Source organism: Piliocolobus tephrosceles, chromosome 2 (genome assembly GCF_002776525.5).
Source record: "Piliocolobus tephrosceles isolate RC106 chromosome 2, ASM277652v3, whole genome shotgun sequence".
NCBI classification, from domain to species: domain Eukaryota; kingdom Metazoa; phylum Chordata; class Mammalia; order Primates; family Cercopithecidae; genus Piliocolobus; species Piliocolobus tephrosceles.
Window position 1 is genome coordinate 66,375,477 of NC_045435.1, and position 20,458 is coordinate 66,395,934.

Below are 20,458 nucleotides of genomic sequence, written 5' to 3' on the forward strand. Positions count from 1 at the left end.
CTAAATGTCTGATCATCTCCCTTTCCCCAATGCACAGTTATCCTGGTAAAAGGCCATAAGTCTCCTTGGGGAAGTATGGGAGAAAGATTCACTGCATAAATTGTTGGTAATGTAGTGGGGTCCTTTCTCAAGGGGACCCGGCCTCCCCTTCATTCAAGGGATTCTGGGTCTGTAAACTGGTTCAAGTCTGGGAATTGATTGAGGGGCCATGAGTCTCTGGTTTTGTAATTCAAATTAGTCTTTTGTCCATTTGACCTAGAAGTTTTCTGTTTGTATAAATTAAGTAGGAATGCAGTAGGTTTCCTATCAATTTCACTTGTAGGAACACTGTGATTAATTAGTCAATGCCAGAGCTCTATAGGAATCAGACTATTCTGATTGCTGCTTTGCCTCTGCTGTCCATTATGATAGCTACACCCACCTTGCCTTTGACAGTTGAGTGCCACTATTTGGCCCCGCCACCTCAGGATACAATTATTCCCATTGTATTTAAATTTTGTAATTGAGTGACTGTGGTTCCCATTGTTGGATCTGACATACAGAGAAGAGCAATTACAAGGCTCTTCAAAGATGCAGGTGCTGCCCTCACAAATCTATTTCACAAGCATTAGTCAAGGGTATATCTTCTGGACCCTCCCAGCTGGGATGAGTAGGTCTATAACAATTAATCCACTCCACCATCCCAATCTCCCTAAGCCTTTGGATCCCTTCATCTACATTAAACCAAGGGAGATCAGGCATTTCCAGTTCACTCACAGCTAATTTCATATTTCAGCTAACCAAGCAAATAAATGATTAGAACATTTTTTAACTCCCCAAGCTGCAACATTAGATGCAGCGTCCCTACTTAGTGGGCCCAAATCAATAAATTCAGCCTGATCCAACTCTATGTTCCTTCCACCATTATCCCACACCCTTAATATTCATTCATTCCCATACCTGTTCTCCAGATTTCTGTTTATATAAATTAGAAAACTCAAGCAATTATTTTCAAGTGTAACATACCTCCTCATGGGTCACACTCTCAACCTCACCTCTAGGGGCCCACCAGGACTTTAGTCTAGTTATAGATCTATAGATGTTGGGGGTGGTTCTTGAGGAGAATCAACATTATCTTGCCTGGCAATTGCCTCAGGGGAGGCCATCGCTGTTGCCTCAGGCAGCATAGGGTTTATCTCTTCAGACAAAGGTAGAAAGGCTCATGGCAGCATGGGTTGGGGAGGGAATGTTGCCACTACTGGGGATGGGGAAGTTGTTTCTTCTGGCAAAAGGGGTTCATCAGAGTTTACAAACTCAGTGTCCCTAGCTTCATCAGGGTCCTCCCACACATCCCCATTCCAAGTTGCAGGGTCCAATTCTTTTCCAATCAATGCCCTCACTTCAACAGTAGATGCCTGGTAAAGCTGTACATGCACCTTTTTTTGTAGGTCAGCCACTTATATGATAAGAGCTTGGGTCTGTTTTTCCACAATTTCAGCTCTTTCTCTACAGAAGATAAGACTTTCACTCTGGGCAATCTTAGCAGATTTGAGGCTCAGTATCTGCTTCTGAAGCCGGGACATAGAATCCCTGAGTTCATCATTTTCTTTCATCACTTTGCTCACTGAACTTAGGAGCAACAACCAGCTTCATTATGTTCTTTGGTTCTCTATATATGGTCAAAGTTATTATGCATAGAGTCACTACATTCTTTGCCTCTCACTAGCGATGAATTGGCAATGTCAAATGCATTTATTTTGAGTAATACTCTAAATGGTTAATGCCAAGGACTATCAGTGGTGTTCTCCGTACTATTAGAGGTAGAGTCCTTAGCATTTTTTGGGTCTAATCATATTAAGCAGCCAACTCCAGAAACCCCAAAACCGACTAAAGAACTCCATCCTTAATATTCTGTTCCTTTAGAATCACTCCTGGTACCAAAATTTGTATTAATCAGGGTTCTCTAGACAGACAGAACTAATGGAAAAAAAAAATATATATATATATGAACTAATGGAATATATGTGTGTGTGTGTGTGTGTGTGTGTGTGTGTGTATTCACTCACACAATCATGAGGTCCCATAATAGGTCATCTGCAGCCTGAGGAGCAAGGAGAGTCAGTCTGAGTTCCAAAACTGAAGAACTTGGAGTTCGATGTTCAAGGGGAGTAAGCATCCAGCACGGGAGAAAGATGTAGCTGGGAGTCTAGGCCAGTCTCTCTTTTTCATGTTTTTCTGCCTCTTTATATTCTAGCTGTGCTGGCACCTGATTAGATTGTGCCCACCAGATTAAGGGTGGGTCTGCCTTCCCCAGCCCACTGACTCAATTGTTAATCTCCTTTGGAAACATCCTCATAGACACACTCAAGATCAATACTTTGTATCCTTATATCCAATAAAGTTGATACTCAGTATTAACCATCACACAGATCTTAAATAAGACATTTCTTTTTTTTTTCTACACAGTATTCTGGAGATACAAGATGAAGCAGCTCCACCATATCCAACACAGAGCATTTATCTCTGGTCCAAGGAAGCTGTTTCAGCTCTCACTCTTTCCTAGAAAATAGGAAGAAGTGGAGGACTGCTCACATCCCATTATGCAGCATTTAATGATAGGGTCACACCTACTTACAACAGAGGCTGGGAACTATGGAACCCGGCAATATGGCTATGTGCTGAGCTACAATTTAGGGCATTCTATTGCTAAAATGAAGAAGAGAAAACAGTCATTGGGGCACATTAGACGGCCACAGTCCAGAGGTTGGGAAAAGATAGCCTGCAGGCCAAATCTGGCCTGCCACCTGTTTTTAAACAGCCTGTGAGTTAAGAGTGGCTTTTACAGATAAGCATTTACAATCAATCTGAGGCTAGGGAACAGGAGCTTTGAACCGCAGTTAATCAAAATGTTATTTTTCCCCTGAAAGAATTCTATTCTTTTTCATAGTAGAGTTGTATTACAAGAATGATATTCAATTATTATACTTAGCATTTCATCAATGAAAAATTGATGGAAATTTGTTTTTTCTCTTGTTACACAAGCACCAATACAATATATTTAATTTTGCCTTTTGACTTGAAAAGCCTAAAATATTTATTTCCTGGCCCTTTATAGAACAGTTTGCTGACCCTCTCGTTGTCTGAGTTGGACTAACCTATTAGAATTTCTACAAAGTGTTGAAAGAATGGCTTACAAGTGGCTTAACAAAATGAAATCTCATGACCCTAACAAGTCCAACCTGTGTTTCTAATTATAGAAAAACTTATTTAACTAGGTCACAGATCCAGCAACTTCTAGTTAGCCAAAGTGCAGTGGAGAAAACAGGCAACTAGGGGAGGAAAAGATTTCCTCATAGCCAAAATCAAAGCACTAAAGCTTATGCATTGCAGTTTAGGCAGCAGAATGCCCAGATATTTACACGAGGCACATTTTCCTTATACAAGACACAATTCTATTAACTGTTAAAGACTTAACTGGATTAGCAATTCTCTCAAGCCCACAGCAGAGCTGGAGCATTAAATCTGAAGGGGTTTGGGAGGAAAGAAGACGGAGTAAAAGTGCTGCTCTCTAGGGCCTCTTTACACAGGGACCAAAACCTGCATTACATCTCTGAAGCCCCCAGGGACACCATTGTGTTACAGCTCGATGTAATAATAATCTTAAAGATGACCCTGAGCCATCACGCACAAGTAAAATTATATTCATTATAGTCTGTTTCAAGAGGTAGAGAATCATACACTTGAGAAAGCCTATCATCAAAAATAGTGAAAATAAAATTTTAGCCATTTAAAGCACTAAGTTCAGCCATCTGTAAGTTAATTCATGTGGAAGTTTTATTCTCCCAAGAACTCATGTAAGTGAGATGTGATAACATGCTGCTTGTAAACAAATATTTCCACAGTCCTAGCAAACAGATTCTCTTAACCTAGTACTTTTATTTATTTTATTTTTTTTAAATAGGACTGTATTCTTATTGACAATATTGTGGCAAAACTTGCCAACCCTTGTCTACTGATCACAAATATGAATATTTTCTATGAAAGGGACAAGAAACCAGCCCAAGCAGTAGAAGAAGAAGGAGATGGAGAAGGAGAAGGAGCAGGAGATGGAGAAGAAGAAGAAGGAGCTGCAGAAGGAGAAGGAGCAGGAGATGGAGATGGAGAAGAAGGAGACGGAGAAGGAGAAAAGGCAACCCAAGGCTATGAAAGAAATAAACAAGATGGTATGTTAAGGAAAGGCAAATAGAGTCTCTTTTCTATTATGTGAGGTGGTCAGTGCCCTCTTCTCTGAGAAGGTGAAATTTCATCTGAAACCTGAAAGATAAGGAGCTAACTGTTGGAAAAGCAGGTGGACACAGGCAGAAAGGACAACTTGGATGAGGGCTTCTCAGTTTTTAGGGCTGCCTCCTTCTCCAAAAAGGTGGAGTCAATCCTAGCCCAATGGGTAAAACTGTGATTAGGAATAGCCTGTCAGTGTATTCCATGCCGCTGGCAATAATGACTGGTCCAGGATTAAACATACTGGCCAATTTGGGCCAGTGAGACTCTGGGAGGAGAGAAACACTCTTTCCAGGCTGGTTGATAAACTGCAAGGTTGTGTTTGGGGCCATTAGCCATTTTGCCACCTCATAGGGAGAGTTTGCCTAGAAATAAAGCCAACACAGAGGAGAGCAGGTCTAAGAAGAGGGAGCAATGCATGCATGTAGTGGCCATTTGAGCACCTGAAGTCATCATTCTGAGTTTCACCCCTGGAGGTTTTTTTCATTTTTTTTTTTTTTGGCCAAATGGAGTTTAGTTCTGCTGTGGGCAACTGAAAACATCCTGATAACAAAGTAGGCTTTACAAGTGACAGAAGTAAGAGTTCATTTGTATTTAGAGGAGTGAGTGCTTGGTGAGTCCTCTGAATACTGAATACTGTAGGCAATTTTAACACAATGGCATTTGTGTATCTAAACATAGAAGAAGTACAGTAAAAGTACTGTAAAAAAGATTTTAAAAATAGGATACCTGTATAGGGCTCGTGAATGAGGCTTACAGGACTAGAAGTTGCTCTGGGCGGGTCAATGAGTGACTGGTAAATGAAGGTGAAGGCCTAGGACATTACTGTACACTACTGTAGACTTCATAAATACCGTACACATAGGCTACATTTACAAAGAATTTCTTTTTTCAATAATAAATTAAACTTGGCTTACTATAATGTTTTACTTTATAAACTTTTTGATGCTTTTAACTTTTTGACTGTTTCATAATAACACAGTGTAAAACACAGACACATTGTACAGCTGTACATAAATATTTGCTTGGCTGGGCACAGTGGCTCACACCTGAATTTCCAGCACTTTGGGAGGCCGAGGTGGGTGGATTAGTTGAGGTCAGAAGTTTGAGACCAGACTGGCCAAAAAGGCGCAACCCCATCTCTACCAAAAAATATAAAAATTCGCCAGGCATGGTGGCATACACCTGTAGTCTCAGCTACTCAGAAGGTTGAGGCATGAGAATCACTTGAACCCGGGAGGTGGAGGTTGCAGTGAGCCAAGATTGGGCCACTGCACTCCAGCCTGGGGGATAAAGTGAGATTCTGTCTCAAAGAAAATAAAAATAAAAATAAAATAAAATCATTTTTCTTTTTTATATCCTTATTCTATAAGCTTTTTACTATTTTTCATTTTAAAACAATTTCTAACTTTTTTGTTAAAAACAAGGACAAAACCAGAGACATTAGCTTAGGCCTGCAAGGGTCAGGATCATCAATATCACTGTCTTCCACCTCCACATCTTGTTCCCTTGGAAGGTTTTCATGGGCAGGAACATGCACGGAGCTGTCATCTCCTCTGATGACAATGCCTTCTTTTGCAATATTTTCTGAAGGACCTGCTATTTTAAAAAGTAGGAGTACTCTCTACAATAATGATAAATGGCAAATACATAAATCCATAATATAGTCATTTATTATCAAGTATTATGTTACTGTTCATAACTGTATGTGCTATAATTCTCTATGACTGGCAGTGCAGTAGGCTTGTTTATACCAACATCACCACAAACATGTGAGTAATGCATTGAGCTCATGGCATGACAGCTGCGATCTCACTAGGCGATAGAAAGTTTTCAGCTCCATTGTAATCTTATGGGACTACCATCACATATGCAATCCATCATTGACCGAAACATCATGATGTGGCACACGACTGTATTTTATTGCAAAACTTGGGTCTTAGGATCTCTGTCTGGTAGAGAACTGAGTAGGGGGTGAGAGCCAGAGAGCTGGTTATGAGAAATGAGCTATGAAGAATGAGGAAGAGGGAGATGCAGCTGTAGGGATTTAGTATCTCCCTTCCCTCCCTTTCTATCACCCTGGGGTTCAGGGTAAAGGAAGAAAAACGTTCCAAATTTTTGCATCTGAGAAGGCAAAAGGTTGGCAAGGGTAGAGTTTGCTCAGTCCTCTTGAAGTCTAAGCAATGAATATCTGTTATTTTGCTTACTATTCCTCTTCTTCTTGTTTTGGGAACAGTACTACCCTTTGGAGTCTGAGTGAGTCCCACCTTCTTGTCTCTTGGTCCACAAGGTTTAGGTGCTGCTGAGTGAATCTGGCAGGTGGACATATGACCCAGACCTGGCGCACTGGTGTGTTCCATTTTTGGGTTATGGTGATCATAACCAAGTAGGCCTGATCAGAACTACTACAGGGACTTCACCATAGCAACTGGGAAAGAGGTGCTGGCTGTCTACAGGACTTTGAAACTGCCGGAGGGGACCTCATGGAGAAGACCTGCCTCCAAGAGGAGGTTGGCGCCAAGAAAATTAGAGACAGGCAGATTGAATGCTTGTTTGAGCCCTTGAACCCAGGCATACATGAAGTTATATTTTCCATTTGGACTTTATGGTAATATGAGCCAATAAATTCCTTCATTCCACTGGAGTGAAATTCCTCTGTTCACCGTTTATTCCTAGGCGAAGAGTGAGGGCTGAAAAGTATTTTTAAAAGACATTGAATGAAAGAAATCTGTGATCTCATCTGTAAGGAGTGGAAAAGCCGTGTTAATGTATTTTCCCTTGGGCTTCGTAATACAGTGTTTAAATGTTAGAACAATCTTAGTAAGTCCTATAATATACTACAGGCATAGAAGAATTAATATAGCTCTTGTGGGTTGGCCTATAACCAATTAACAACCGAACTTTGGAGATACAACCTGGTCCATCTTTCAGGACTTCCCTTCATTGAAAAAGAGTCATTGACAAGCCTACATCAATTCTGAATACCATACAATTCTTCCTAATGTCTTTCCAGCAAAAACCAGTGAGCAGAACCTAAAGTTATAAACCAAATATTTCCTAAACATTAGGTTGTCCATATTTAAAGATGTGGGAGACATTCAACATAAAGAACTTCTTACATTACCACTTATAGAAAAAGTACATTGAACATGTGCATAACCAGAGTGAATATTTTCTTTGAAAATGAAAACATGTTACTTTTTAAATTCAGGAATAACAATTTTTTTTCCTTAATCAGAATTTTATATTTTCAATGGAGATGAAACCTAAGCCAATTTGTTTCTTTGGAGTAATAATTTTTTAATGACAATGACTTCTACCTGTGGAATCATAAACAAATGTAAGCATACTTGCCTTAGGAAAACAAAAAAAATTATATTTATTGAGTTTAAATAATTTATGTAAAATGTCCAGAATTTCCCAAATGGTGTTGTTTGGAACAATTAGCAGGTATCTTACACACACACACACACACACACACACACACACACACAGTCCTGTGGCCAAACGAGATCGGGCAATGTTACAAACTCTCAATCCCATTAGCATAATTTAGAATGTGAGAAGCCTTGCCGTAGACATACCTGTTCAAATTTGTTTAGCTCAGCATTTCCCAAAGCTAACTTCCTCAAAATTAACTACAGTATAGCATTTCCCAACCCCAGCCCACCTCCAAACCCCCATTCCTCAAAGCAACTTGTGCAACAGCTTGTGGAACTAGCTCCATAAAATGAAGTTTGGGAAACACTAGTTTCGTGGTTTCTATTTACATAGATTTTGCTGTCTGAATAATATGTAAGGAATTTTGAGTGACAATTGCACCCATTTGGATATATCTTCAACTGACTCCATAATTAGAAATTTAAAATGCAAATTTTTCAAAAGCAAACTGTCTTTACCATTTAGATGTGTTGCTGAAATTTATTTGGTTTTGTGTATACTCGTATCACTTTCCAGTGAATCTGCTATAGGTAATAGGCTCAAAAGACCTACAAATATTGAACACAAATACAATTAACCATGTCTACATTTTATGCTATATACAGGACCTCGACAATTTTAATATGGCAGGTTTACTCTACACTTTTTTTGAGGGGAGGAGGATATATGCCTCTTGGAAAAACCAGGATAATCAAAGCTTCTTCACTTACACTCTGTTCAGATGTGTATTATGGATTCATGTTATTATGGGTACAGACATAAAGCCACTGCTATTGAGCCTCAGATGTGGCAGCAAAGAATTAAGAGATCATCACCACTTCTCTCTAAATATAATGAAAATCTAACTTTACAACACTCCTCTTAAAGGAGCTTTCCTCATGCTACTTGGCTATGCATTAAATCTTGGCATACACAAAAAAATAAAAACAGGGTAATTCTAACAGTTCATTTATGTAGGCTGGATTAGGAAGATTAACTTCTCAGATGGTTTTCCAAAGAAGTCATCAAATGTAAGTACAATTGAAAATAAAATCCTGAAAAACATTTCAATATTGATAGGAAACTGAAGACAGGATATAGTCAAGACACCACTCTTAGCTGTATATCAGTGTATATTGCAAAGGATTAAAAAGTTTAATTTTTCAAAAGAATATAATAAAGATTTCAGCTTCAGTAAGGCATATTTTATGAAAATAATATAATTATTCTCATGGCAGAAGCATACATGCAGAATGTACAGGTTTAAAACAATTTAAATTTTAGGTCATTTGTGCTGAAGATATTTTCATGTGCTACATTGAGTTTATTATTAATTCTCTAAAATATTCCTATCCTAGGTCTTACAAACAGCAAGGTTCCATTCTCCAAAATAGCCTGGGGCTCTGTCCCCTGGCCGGTTTACACACATCTTCAATCTATGTTGTAATTCAGTGCTTTGCCAAATGTGGTGTGCATGTCACTGCTAATACAGATAATGATTTTAGTTGGTCCGGAAAGTATTTTCCATTTTAGTAATGAAGGTGATTATTATAAGAAAAGCTGTCCTTTACTGAGCATTTACTATGTGCTGTCAAGCACAAATTCTAGCATTATTAACTTGAATGGTCTTCACAAGACCACTATGTGGTAGCTACTTTTGAGGCACAGGGAGGCCAAATAACTTGCGCAAAATCACAGAGCAAGACATGGGCAGAGATAAGGTTCAAATCCAGGAAGATTAACTGAGAGGCCATGTGTGGTGACTGAACTGATGTAATTTATTTGAAAGTGAATTGGCTTAATAAAATTTTAAGAAATTAAGTCTGTGGATATCAAATGAAGTCATACACATTGCAGGCAAATGTCCAATCTTCAGGTAACACCATTATAACACGTAATTGTGTGTGTGTGTGAGGTGGGGAAGCTAAAGATGAAGGATCCTTATGGGCTGTGAAATGACTGTTTACTGGTAAATACCAGGACAGAAATGTGAGTGAAGGTATTGCTGTAGATCCCCTGGAGATGAAAAGCCCCAAGTTTCAGCTTACTTGCTTTTGATTTTGTCCAGAATATTCTCTCGTTCCAAAAGGAAATCTTCCTACTTTTACATATTTTTAAGGGGTCCTGCAGTTGTACTTCTAGGGAAAATAAAAATAATTCAAATAGGCCTGAAAAAGAAAGGCCTTGATTACTGTATATTACAATTTAAGAAGAAAATTAAACTTAGGAAAAAGCTGACAGTCAGCTCAGCAGCCTTACAGGAAGTTTCTTGCTCATTTTCTCCAGAGGTTAAACCAGAATATATTTTTTAAAAGGGCAGAAGTTTAAGGTCTAGCTAGGGAATAAAGACATGTTTTGTCTGACACTTTCCAATTCAAATCCAACATTTATCAAATGATTCTTAAGTAGTGTATTAAAAAAAAAAAAAAGCAACCAGGAGCTGGCAGCCTGGGTATATTAAGCTTTCATTATTGTAAATTTGTATTTTAAAAACCCAATATCTTTTCTGTAAATATGCAAGGGTTTCTCTGACAATTTCTCTTTTTTAAAGCCACCTCTCACTGAAACATTTTAAATAAAACTCCTATATCTAAAATGAAGTCTTGGCATTTGGGAGTTTAAAATCTCCCCAAATTCAGAGGGGGATAAAAAAGCTGCATAATTATAGCTCATCTGAGTGTAAGTCAAAAAGTAATCAAAAATGTTTAAAACCAAAAAGTAACATCTTAGAATGGCATTTTAAACAAAAAAAGTACTTACTGGCATTTTCTAAATTTTCATGCAATTTGTTATTCATTAAATCAGAAGAAAATGTGCACTACCATTTTTTGATAAGGCAGATAACATTCAAAATTGGCATTAACACAATAGGCCACCACTATGTGAAAAACCAAATGCTTTAATGAGGCTATCAAGAACAAGTCGATTATTTCATTGGATACATTAATATCGATCCATAATATACAGTGCTATGGACCATACAGAAATTATTGCTGCATCCAACAGCAGGTGACTATTATTAACATTACAGTACCAAGCATCTGCAAGAGACAGTCATTTGTCATTTTTATCAAGAAATAGGGCTGTTTTATACTGTTATTGACATCAACTTTTTCCCAGTGCATTTTTCAAAAATATTAATAAGTTCATTCCTTTGTGCTTTTAACTTCCTATGTATTGCATTTGTTCTTATTGCTTTATTATTTAAAAACAACCAGAAAGAATTTTGTCATCCTATGTATGACCAGGTTGCTTGTATGCTTTTTGGCAAAGTCAGAAGGTTTGGTATTTCCATTGCCCTACTCAGAGGCAGACAGACAATTTTGGCATTTTGGTCACTCCACACAGAGGCCCAACCCCGAGTCACAATTCTGCACCCGGGAATGGGGGGAGTGGTGTGGATCATTTTCTTGTTACAAACAACAAGCCCAAACCACTGCCTCTTGGCTTAACTAGCCCCTAAAACGAATCCACACTCTATTTGGCAAAAAATAAATAAATAAAACCACCCCCAAGATTGCAGCATTCTCCTGGGTTTGCTCACCTGCCACCTGCAGAAATTGTCTCTTAAGGAGAAGGGGACGGGGAGGCAGGCAATGACAAGGTTAGGAGTTGCAACAGTCAGGGCAGTGGTACAAGATGCCATACTTTCTTTCAACAAAGCTTTCTATATGGTTGCTTAACCATGGTCCTGTTCCCTTGGCCGTAGGTTAGTCAATCTTGCTTTATTTTTAAAAACCCTCAAAATCAGCTAAGGAAAACTAACATCATAGCATCATGATCTTCAACTTTTGCATCCAGTGCCCTCCCCCCCATATAAATATGAAGAGAAAAATAGACAATGCTATGATTGTATCAATGAACACTATGGTACAATTAGTTGTTCATGCAGATTTGCATCACTATTCTAGGAAAAGAGCTATACAGTTAAGGGGGTTGAAAGAAAGGGAACTAATTTTCCCTACCCCCTTAAGTAATAAAGCTATAAAACTGATAGCATCACCAATGTTTCCAAGGATTCTCATTGCCCAGCGTGCGTGGGAACTATGCAGTTGATTATTTTCACCTAAACCATCCATTCACACATCTGACAATCACTCCTCTCTGAACCCTCCATCACCCATCACCAGTTCACATTTGACATTTAAACACTTTTTAAAAACCCTCCTGAATAAGGTTTCCTGATGAAAGAAGTTGGCACTCTGTCACTAAAATATATTTAATATTAAAAATATCTGAAGGAAAATTGGAAGCTCTTATATTGTCTACATAGGCACCATGCTACATGTTCCTCTTGACTATAGATACCATCGTGAAACTTTCCCCTACATTACAGTTCAGTCAGTGCTAGTCCAAAAAAGACTACTGCTATATTTAAGGCACTTCATTCTGAATGGATATGCTTTATGCCACTTGCTATTCAATTGTAGGCTGCTACTGAGAAATTCCATTCAACAGCCTGGCTCATAACACTATATGGCATCTGTATAAAACATCTAGGCTTGATACATGTAACACTACTGTTATTGCATAGGACTACACAAGTAGATAATGCACTGAAACTAACTTTACAACATTGCTCCTTGTTAAAACATTGTTATCAAGTAACAGTAATTTGCCAATACAGTATTTCTTTCTTAAAAATAAATTCAGCAAGTTTGCTGAAATAAACCCCAATTTAAATGACCAGAATGGGCGTATTAATGCTATGGTTATCGGTCTCCAAGAATATTGCTATTTTCATATCCTAAAAATAAATATGTAAGTTTATTCTTTCTAGAAAGCCTGGTTTTAACCTATTAATACTACACCTTAAATGTGTCCAAAAACAGTTCTGAGTGAGACTGTAATTTACAAAATATTCGCAACGCTGTCTTTTAAACGTAAGACCTTGCATAAAAGTTTTCTTTCATGGGTGTATAAAGAATGCAGAAAACCACCAGTGAGTTGTAAAAATATTGAAAACTTGCTATTTTAAGATGCATATTCTTAAAAATTAATACAAACATATTGAAAAGAACAATGATAATAAAGAATCTGTACAAATCAAATGAACAGTAAAACATAATTTAAAAATAAAAATAGTAAAGCCAATTAGAAATATGCCCAGTTCGGTTTTCTTATCAAAAGCAAAAATGAAAAAAAAAAAAAAAATAGAGTAAAACATACTTTCAGTGCTCCTCAATATTTTACTTTGAGAGGACATTAATTTCCATTTCAAAATAAAATATATCTTATGAAAAACTGAATCACACTCATTGATGAAGAAAACTGTAACAGCACAGAATAAAAGAAAGCAAGATTAGACTTTAAATTTCAGAGCCTTGGTCTAACTCCCTTCAGTTTCAGTTGGTATCAGTTATGCTTTCTAACCAGACAATCTTCATGAAAAGACTGCATTTTTTTTTTTTTGTCTTTTACAGAATACAGTATTTCTTTAAATAGTTTGCAGTATAAAGACTAAACAAAGCTAGAGGGGTACTGTATCTTTAAGGCAGTACCAATGAATCAATACATTTATAAAATGGAAAAGGGTTAGTATGGATTTCTTTTCCTCTTTTTTTTTCTTTTTGGTTGCTTTACATTCTTTCAATTAAACTTTACATTTAATTTCTAAGGAAGTCACAGGCATAAAAATCTCAAATCAAGTTTCCCCTGAATAAAAATGGACAGACATTTCTCTGACGCAAAATCCTCTTGCTCAGAAAGCTAAAGTCTGTGGTGAATTCAGTTCACAGATACTGCACACTTATTTGTACAATACTTTGGAGGCATTTGTAGTTGTAAAATAGAATATACAAGTCTCTTTCACAAAATTCTAAAAATAAAATATGTCCTGGGCTATTGATAAAGCATGAAAAAAAATTTCATATTAAAGGAAAATTATCAAGAAAACCCCTTCAGGTAAGTTATTAAATCTACGAATCAAGAAAGGAAGCAGTTTGTGCGAATGCAGTGCAGGGAGGATTCGCTAACAAGCATGCTCCGTCTCTTCCATGCTCATACTGCTCCTCCGGCTGCTTGTTTTGGAGGCTCCGGGGGACACTGAGGAAAGGAGTGGATCAGTGACACCAACGGGAGAAAGAGTGTCATCCATCAGGATGTCTTCCAGTTTGGATCCCATTTTCGTGGGGACACTATAGGCTTGGCTGGCCTCGGTCCCAGTTCCGAGGTTGCTGTTGAAGGTGATGGTGCCATCTGTGAGATCGAGAGTTGTTGTACAAGTTAGGTCTGCGTGATGCTGAAGGAGGTCTTGGCTGCAGTTCTCAAGAACGGGTTCTTGCTTGATGATCCGATTCACCAAATCTGGAGAGCAGAGACCCGTGGATGGAATAAGGGAAAGTCCATGAGCTCGAGCCTGCATTTCAAGTTCCTATAATAAGAGTAAAGATAAAACACTGAAACAGGCAGAGCACAGAGGACTTTTAAGCCAGTGAAACCACTCTATATGATACTGTAATGGTAGATGCATGTCATTAGACATTTGGCCAAACCCACAAAATGTACAACACCAAGAGAGAATGTAAAGTATAGATTTTGGAGGGAAATGAAATGTCACTGCAGGTTCATTGATTCTAATAAATGTGCCACTCTGGTAGGGAATGCTGATCATGGGGAAGGCCGTGCGTGCTTGGGGAAAAGAGGTGTATGGGAAATAGCTGCAGCATCATTTCAATTTTACTGCGAATCAAAAACTCCTAAAAAATAAAGTCTATTATTAAAAATCACATACTTGGAAAACAATAAATCCTCAAAATAAAAGTTTTTTGTTCTTTTAAATTAATAAGCTCTGTATGTTCCAAAGTATAGTAGAAGTACCACTGGTAGTATATGAAATAAAGTTTTAGGTGTTTTATAGATTTGACTATGTATGAAAAACAGAGAGAGATGGTCTCTCACAGATATTAATGTTCACACTGAGGATAAGTTAAAAAATACAAACATGAAGTTTTAAATGCAAGCTGATAAAAATATTATTTGGGAGGCCTAGAGGGCGTGGATCACCTGAGGTCAAGAGTTCGAGACCAGCCTGGTCAACATGGTGAAACCCCGTCTCTACTAAAAATACTAAAATTAGCCGGGCATGGTGGTTCACGTCTGTAATCCCAGCTACTCGGGAGGTTGAGGCAGGAGAATCGTTTGAACCTGAGAGGTGGAGGTTGCAGTGAGCCAAGATCATGCCATTGCACTCCAGCCTGGGCAAGAAGAGTGAAACAGCATCTCAAAGAAAAAAGAAAAGAAAAGAAAAGAAAAACGAAAGAAAAGAAAAAAGAAACATATTCAGTAAAGAGTAACATAGTTTCATGGTCCTTCAGCTGTGCACTGAGGTCCCCAATGAACTCACAGAGCACTGGAGATAGCCTAACATTTCAAGGGAAATGGCAATACTACCTGAGAACTACTAAACTCAAGATAGTTCTCTTTCAGCATCAGACTGTGCTATATACTTTTCAACTACATCATATCATTGCAGAGTTGGGCTTTTGGCGGTTGCTGTGATGAAAGAAAAACAAGTTTCGCATGAACATCACTGTGGACTGGGCAACAAGGGTGGTGGTGTCCAGTCTGATTCCAAGAGACTTTAGAAGTTGTGCAGTGCCCAACAGGCACACACATCCAGTTAGTAAGTAATATGGTTATTTAATAACAAAATAAAAATGCTATTTTCCTTTCAATTTATATGTTTTATTTTTTCAAATGGCTACCAAGTTGTTAGAACCTAAATACTTAATAAGTTGTTTGGACCTAACAAAAAGAGTAGGTATTTCTTTTGGTCTAGGGGGATGGTAAAAAGCTTGCTAAAACACTAAGAGTGCCATGAAGTTAAAAAGGTTTGGTAGTGATAGCAAAAGCTGTGAAAGTTCTATGCAAGTAACTAAAGTTTTAGAAGCATCATTTAACCCATTTCACAATGGCAAAGGGAAAGTATGTTTTTAACTCAACAAGTAAGTTCTCATCTATAAGATGAACAACTTTTTTCCTTTCCTTCCTCACATATATTCCTATTATTGGCTAAATTGTGTCCTGGAAAAAATTTGAATGTTGAAGTCCTAACGTTACTACCTTGGAATGTGACTGTATTTGGAGACAGGGCCTTTAAAGAGGCGATTAATTTAAAATGAGATCATACTGGTGGGCCTAAACCCAGTAGGACTGGTGTCCTTGTAAGAAAAGGAGATTGGGACAGATGCACACAGAAAAAAGACCATGTGAACACACAAGGAGAAGACGGGCATCTAGAAGCCAAGGAGAGAGGCTTCAGAAGGGACCAACCCTGCAGACAACTTGATCTTGGACAACAACTAGCCTCCAGAATTGTGAGAAAATAACTCTTGTTTACCACCCAGTCAGTGGCATTTCACTACAGCCGCACTAACTGAGTAATACACTTACTAAATGCCATTGATTCCCCCTGTATCTCATTGCAAAATGCCTTCCAAGCAAGCTCTTTCTCTTTTTCCTTTCTGAGTATATCCCTGGGCATTCCTAAAATGAACCATAGAGACTGTAATTGATTCCTGATAAGCATTCTGCTTCTCCATGCCAATGCTGTCCCTTCTATGTGAAACAATATGTAGAAAGAGAATACAAATTTGAAGCAAGTCACCTTTCCTTATCAGAGAGGCGAAGGACTCTCCACATGACATGGCCTCTCAACCTTTGCCCACAAGCTGAGAAACATATGTGCTTGAAAAGCCATGTTTCAGTGTAAATTCAAGGTTTTTGGGTCTGCAAAATCCTTCTTTGGATGCAATATGAGTAAAAGCCAGGAGCTTGAGATGTCACACAAGTACCTTCAAGTTCCTTTAAATAATCTCCAGAAACACAAGTTTCTTCAGGCATCATTTGAAAGCCCTGGGCTATTTAATAAAATGGCAGTTTCACTGATATTAAGGATTCATGCTCTTTCTTCTGTGAAAACTTTTGCGTGCATCACTTAGAGTGAAAATGAAAGAAAGCCCTTAGGCCCACACTGAAAACACGGACTCTTGTAAGTCTACACCAACATGCTAATAAGAACAGCACTTCCACACATGCAGATTGTCTTTTCAGAAAAAGAATAATAAAGTTGGATTAAAAGAGGCAAACATCTTACTCTAATCCTTTGTTGTCTAATTAAAAATATTTATCAGCTGACTAAAGCATTACTCAGATTTCTAAATAAGGTGATAAATCTCATCTAGAGAACTCTGGCTTAATTGCATCGCAGAACTTTCCTAATTAATAATGTTTTCTGTGATATGCAAAAGTTCTAAAGGCTGCCTCACATCGTCATTGGAAGAAAATCAAGATATCGTCACCATGGAATTTCCAATGCACATATTTCACAATATTCGTATTTCATATGAATATACATGTTTGGAACCCTAAAATAAAACAAAACCTAGCTACTCTTTCAAAATAGTTATTACATTTTAATACTTGTAGAAGGAAATGACACATTAGTACAAGCTGCTTTTTCTGTTTGTTTTTTGATACGGAGTCTTGCTCTGCAGCCTAGGCTGGAGTGCAATGGCACAATCTTGGCTCACCGCAACCTCCGCCTCCCGGGTTCTCCTGCCTCAGCCTCCTGCTCCTGAGTAGCTGGGATTACAAGCATCCACCACCATGCCCAGCTAATTTTTTTTTTTTGTATTTTTGGTAAAGAGGTTTCACCATGTTGGCCAGACTGGTCTCGAACTCCTGACCTTGTGATCCACCTGCCTTGGCCTCTCAAAGTGCTGGGATTACAGGCGTGAGCCACTGCACCCGGCCACAGGTTGGTTTTATTTTTATTTCTATTTTTTAATTTTTTTTGAGGTGGAGTCTCACTCTGCCACCTAGGCTGGAATGCAGGGGCGTGATCTTGGCTCACTGCAATCTCCACCTCCTGGGTTCAAGAGATTCTCTGCCTCAGCCTCACGAGTAGCTGGGATTACAGATGCTTGCCACCACGTCCAGTTAATTTTTGTATTTTTAGTAGAGATGGGGCTTCACCATCTTGGCCAGGCTGGTCTTGAACTCCTGATCTCGTGATCCACCCACCTTGGCCTCCCAAAGTGCTGGGATTATAAGCGTGAGCCACCATGCCTGGCCGACAAGCTGCTTTTATAAATAGGTAGACTACGTTCAAGAGATTAAATACCTATAGCTACTTATTGAAGAGACAGAACATAAAACCAACAACCAAAGCCAAAGTAGAGGAGGGGAGGGGAAAGGAGGGCTTTCAAATTACACACAACCTCTCCTTCACTACCTAGAGTTCTAAAATGCACTCCAACAGGGAAGTGGCTTCCCACCTCCCCGCCCCGCAGCTGAGGAATCGCTGCAGTGAATGAGAGATGTGAAATTTCAAAATATAAGCATTCAGAAGACTGGAGACCATTATTATAAGTGAATTGCTCTGTTTGAAAAGTTCAGCGTCCAGGAGGAACACCATTAGGTGAAACACAATGGTCTCTAGGGTGTCATACTTTTCACTGCTATTTCGTAAAATAAGTCCATGAATAGTTGTACTGGAAAGTTGAAAGACAACCCTTGCTTTATGGCAAAAATCTAGTAAAAGGTGGGTCAGCCTACTCAAGAAGAAGGTATGGTGTCATTGACTCTTACAGATAGGTTTTGTTCAAAGTCAGCAAATTAAAATTATCCTTACAAACCCCCTCTGGTTCATACAGGGAGTCTGTTTTTGAGGATCATTTCAGAGGAAGTAGTGCCCTTTCACCCAACAAGACAGGCTGAGCACCTGAGAGAAGTTCCAGGAGCTGACACTGAAGTGGAACTCCCCATCTCCTGTTTACACTGGTGCATGTACCCACTGAACAGGATGACGCACAAATTGTACATATTAATAAAATTAGTATGTCTTCCTCTAAGGGTGTATAGTTTAAGTTAAAGATATATGTTACAATTCCACTATTTATAACCATCTCCAGGAATTATGTCCTTAATATAAGATCCTCTGGGTGTCCCCAAGTTCCTTATAAACACAGACTTTGATCATCAACTGCTTCCTAGACCCTGCAAATACTAAGGCATCTTCTTATTTAACATGTATAGTCAGTGCTTATGTTTTTTATGTTCTACAAAGTCACTGTGAACACTGAATGGGTGAACACTGAAGCACTGTTCCCAGGGGAATTACAGGTTAGGTTCCTGTGAAACCCCAGTCACAACACTTAATCTTGTTATATGTATGTTTCTGTTGAAGGTCACCTTATGTAATATATGTTGTTGACTCGTGAATATTAAACTCACAGCCAACAGAACTGTAACTCATGCCAGAAAGAAGCTTATCCAACACCTGTGTTTTCTCTGTAAGACATATCACGGCCTTCTCGCCCTCAGGAACTCTAGACATTGCTTCCGCATTATGCTTGGGGGTCATTTTAAACAGCGAAATCACCAACAGAAACAATAATGTAGAAAGCACTGAACAGACCACGAAAGGAGCACTTGTTTAGAGGATGAGAGCTGAAACAAGAAAGCAGACAGTCAGCCTCGGGCAGGGTCATTCGACCTCACCTGGAAATGCGTGCCATGGGTAGCTCAAACTTGCCACTCTGCACATGTCCAAGAATGACTGTGGAAGTGCCACAGATATTGATTTTGGGGTTACCAGTAGGCAAATTCACACATACAGAATCCACAAATAATAAGGACTGACTGTGCTAGGATCATGTAAGTCAACTCCCCTATGGCTCATTATATCCACCTTTCTACTGTCTTGAGGTTGGTAACAAGCAGTAAACTTTACACAACTTAGGCCGTGTACCTGTATTCTGAGCAACAAATGCCGGTTGGCGTGCTCCAGTTTCTTCTGTCGGTTTTCAAGTTCTTTGGCGCGTTGCTGTTCTCGTTGCAACTTTCGGATATAGTCCACAGATGCTTTTAAGATGGTTCCCTTGTTCCAGCGCATGTCTCTACAATGGAAATGGAGGAAAACAGACATTTTTAGGATTTGAGGCTCAATGAAAATTCAATATTCAAAGCATTCCATATCTCTTTTTTTGAACTTAAATTTTTTTTTTTATTTTAATAGTTTTGGGGGAACAGGTGGTGCTTGGTTACATGGATAAGTTCTTTATTGGTGATTTCTGAGACTGTGGTACACCCACCACCCAAGCTGTGTACACTGTACCCAACCTGTAGTCTTTTATCCCTCACCCCCATCCTACCTGCTCCATCCCTTCCCCGCAAATCCCCAAAGTCCATTGTATCATTTTTAAAAGCATTCAATTTTGAAAATGAGATAATCATACATTAATAATAGCTACCATTCCTGAGTGTTTGCCACGTGCCTAGTGTTGCCCACCCAGTTTGTACACATTGTCTTACTTAACCCAGACAAGCACCTTGTAAGATAGAGACGTCGTGCACGTGTTGAAACAGAGACAATTCAACTTGTCCTAGGCCACATAGCACCATATTGTAGAGTCAGGACTTAAATTTAGGTCTGTTGATTACAGTTTCCTTAAACATTATATTAAACAGTAAACAGTTATAGGTTTCTAAAACTATAAAAGTTAACTCAGTCAGCGTAAACAATGGTAAAACAGATCTGTGAGATCGCATTACTAAATTGTTTGTGGCATAAACTCAGCATCCTTCTATTTTTTTTTTAATCAAGAATTATCACAGGCATGCTATCTAGCCTCTCTCTATCCATTTCCTCATCTACAAGTATCAGGTGGAACTGGTGAATAGAGGGTCGTTAAACAAGTCACCAAGTAATTGATCCTCATATGGGTTACATTAAGAACAAAACAGAAGTTCTCCCATAAAAGGGAGAGTTCCAGCC

At 38.7% G+C, this 20,458-nt stretch overlaps 1 protein-coding gene across 2 annotated transcripts in view; it reads right to left on the minus strand.

Annotated features, from left to right (window-relative positions):
* Positions 1 to 10,556: 10,556 nt before the first annotated feature.
* MITF (melanocyte inducing transcription factor) overlaps positions 10,557 to 20,458 on the minus strand; it is a 222,939-nt gene continuing 213,037 nt past the window's right edge. For both annotated transcript variants that reach the window (XM_023200180.3, XM_026447244.2), the window contains exons 9-10: positions 19,433 to 19,580; positions 10,557 to 14,050 (exon numbers count right to left, since the gene is read on the minus strand). In XM_023200180.3, coding sequence (XP_023055948.2) covers positions 13,649 to 14,050; positions 19,433 to 19,580 — 550 coding nt within the window. In that variant the 3' untranslated portion in view covers positions 10,557 to 13,648. The remainder of the gene's footprint in view (positions 14,051 to 19,432; positions 19,581 to 20,458) is intronic.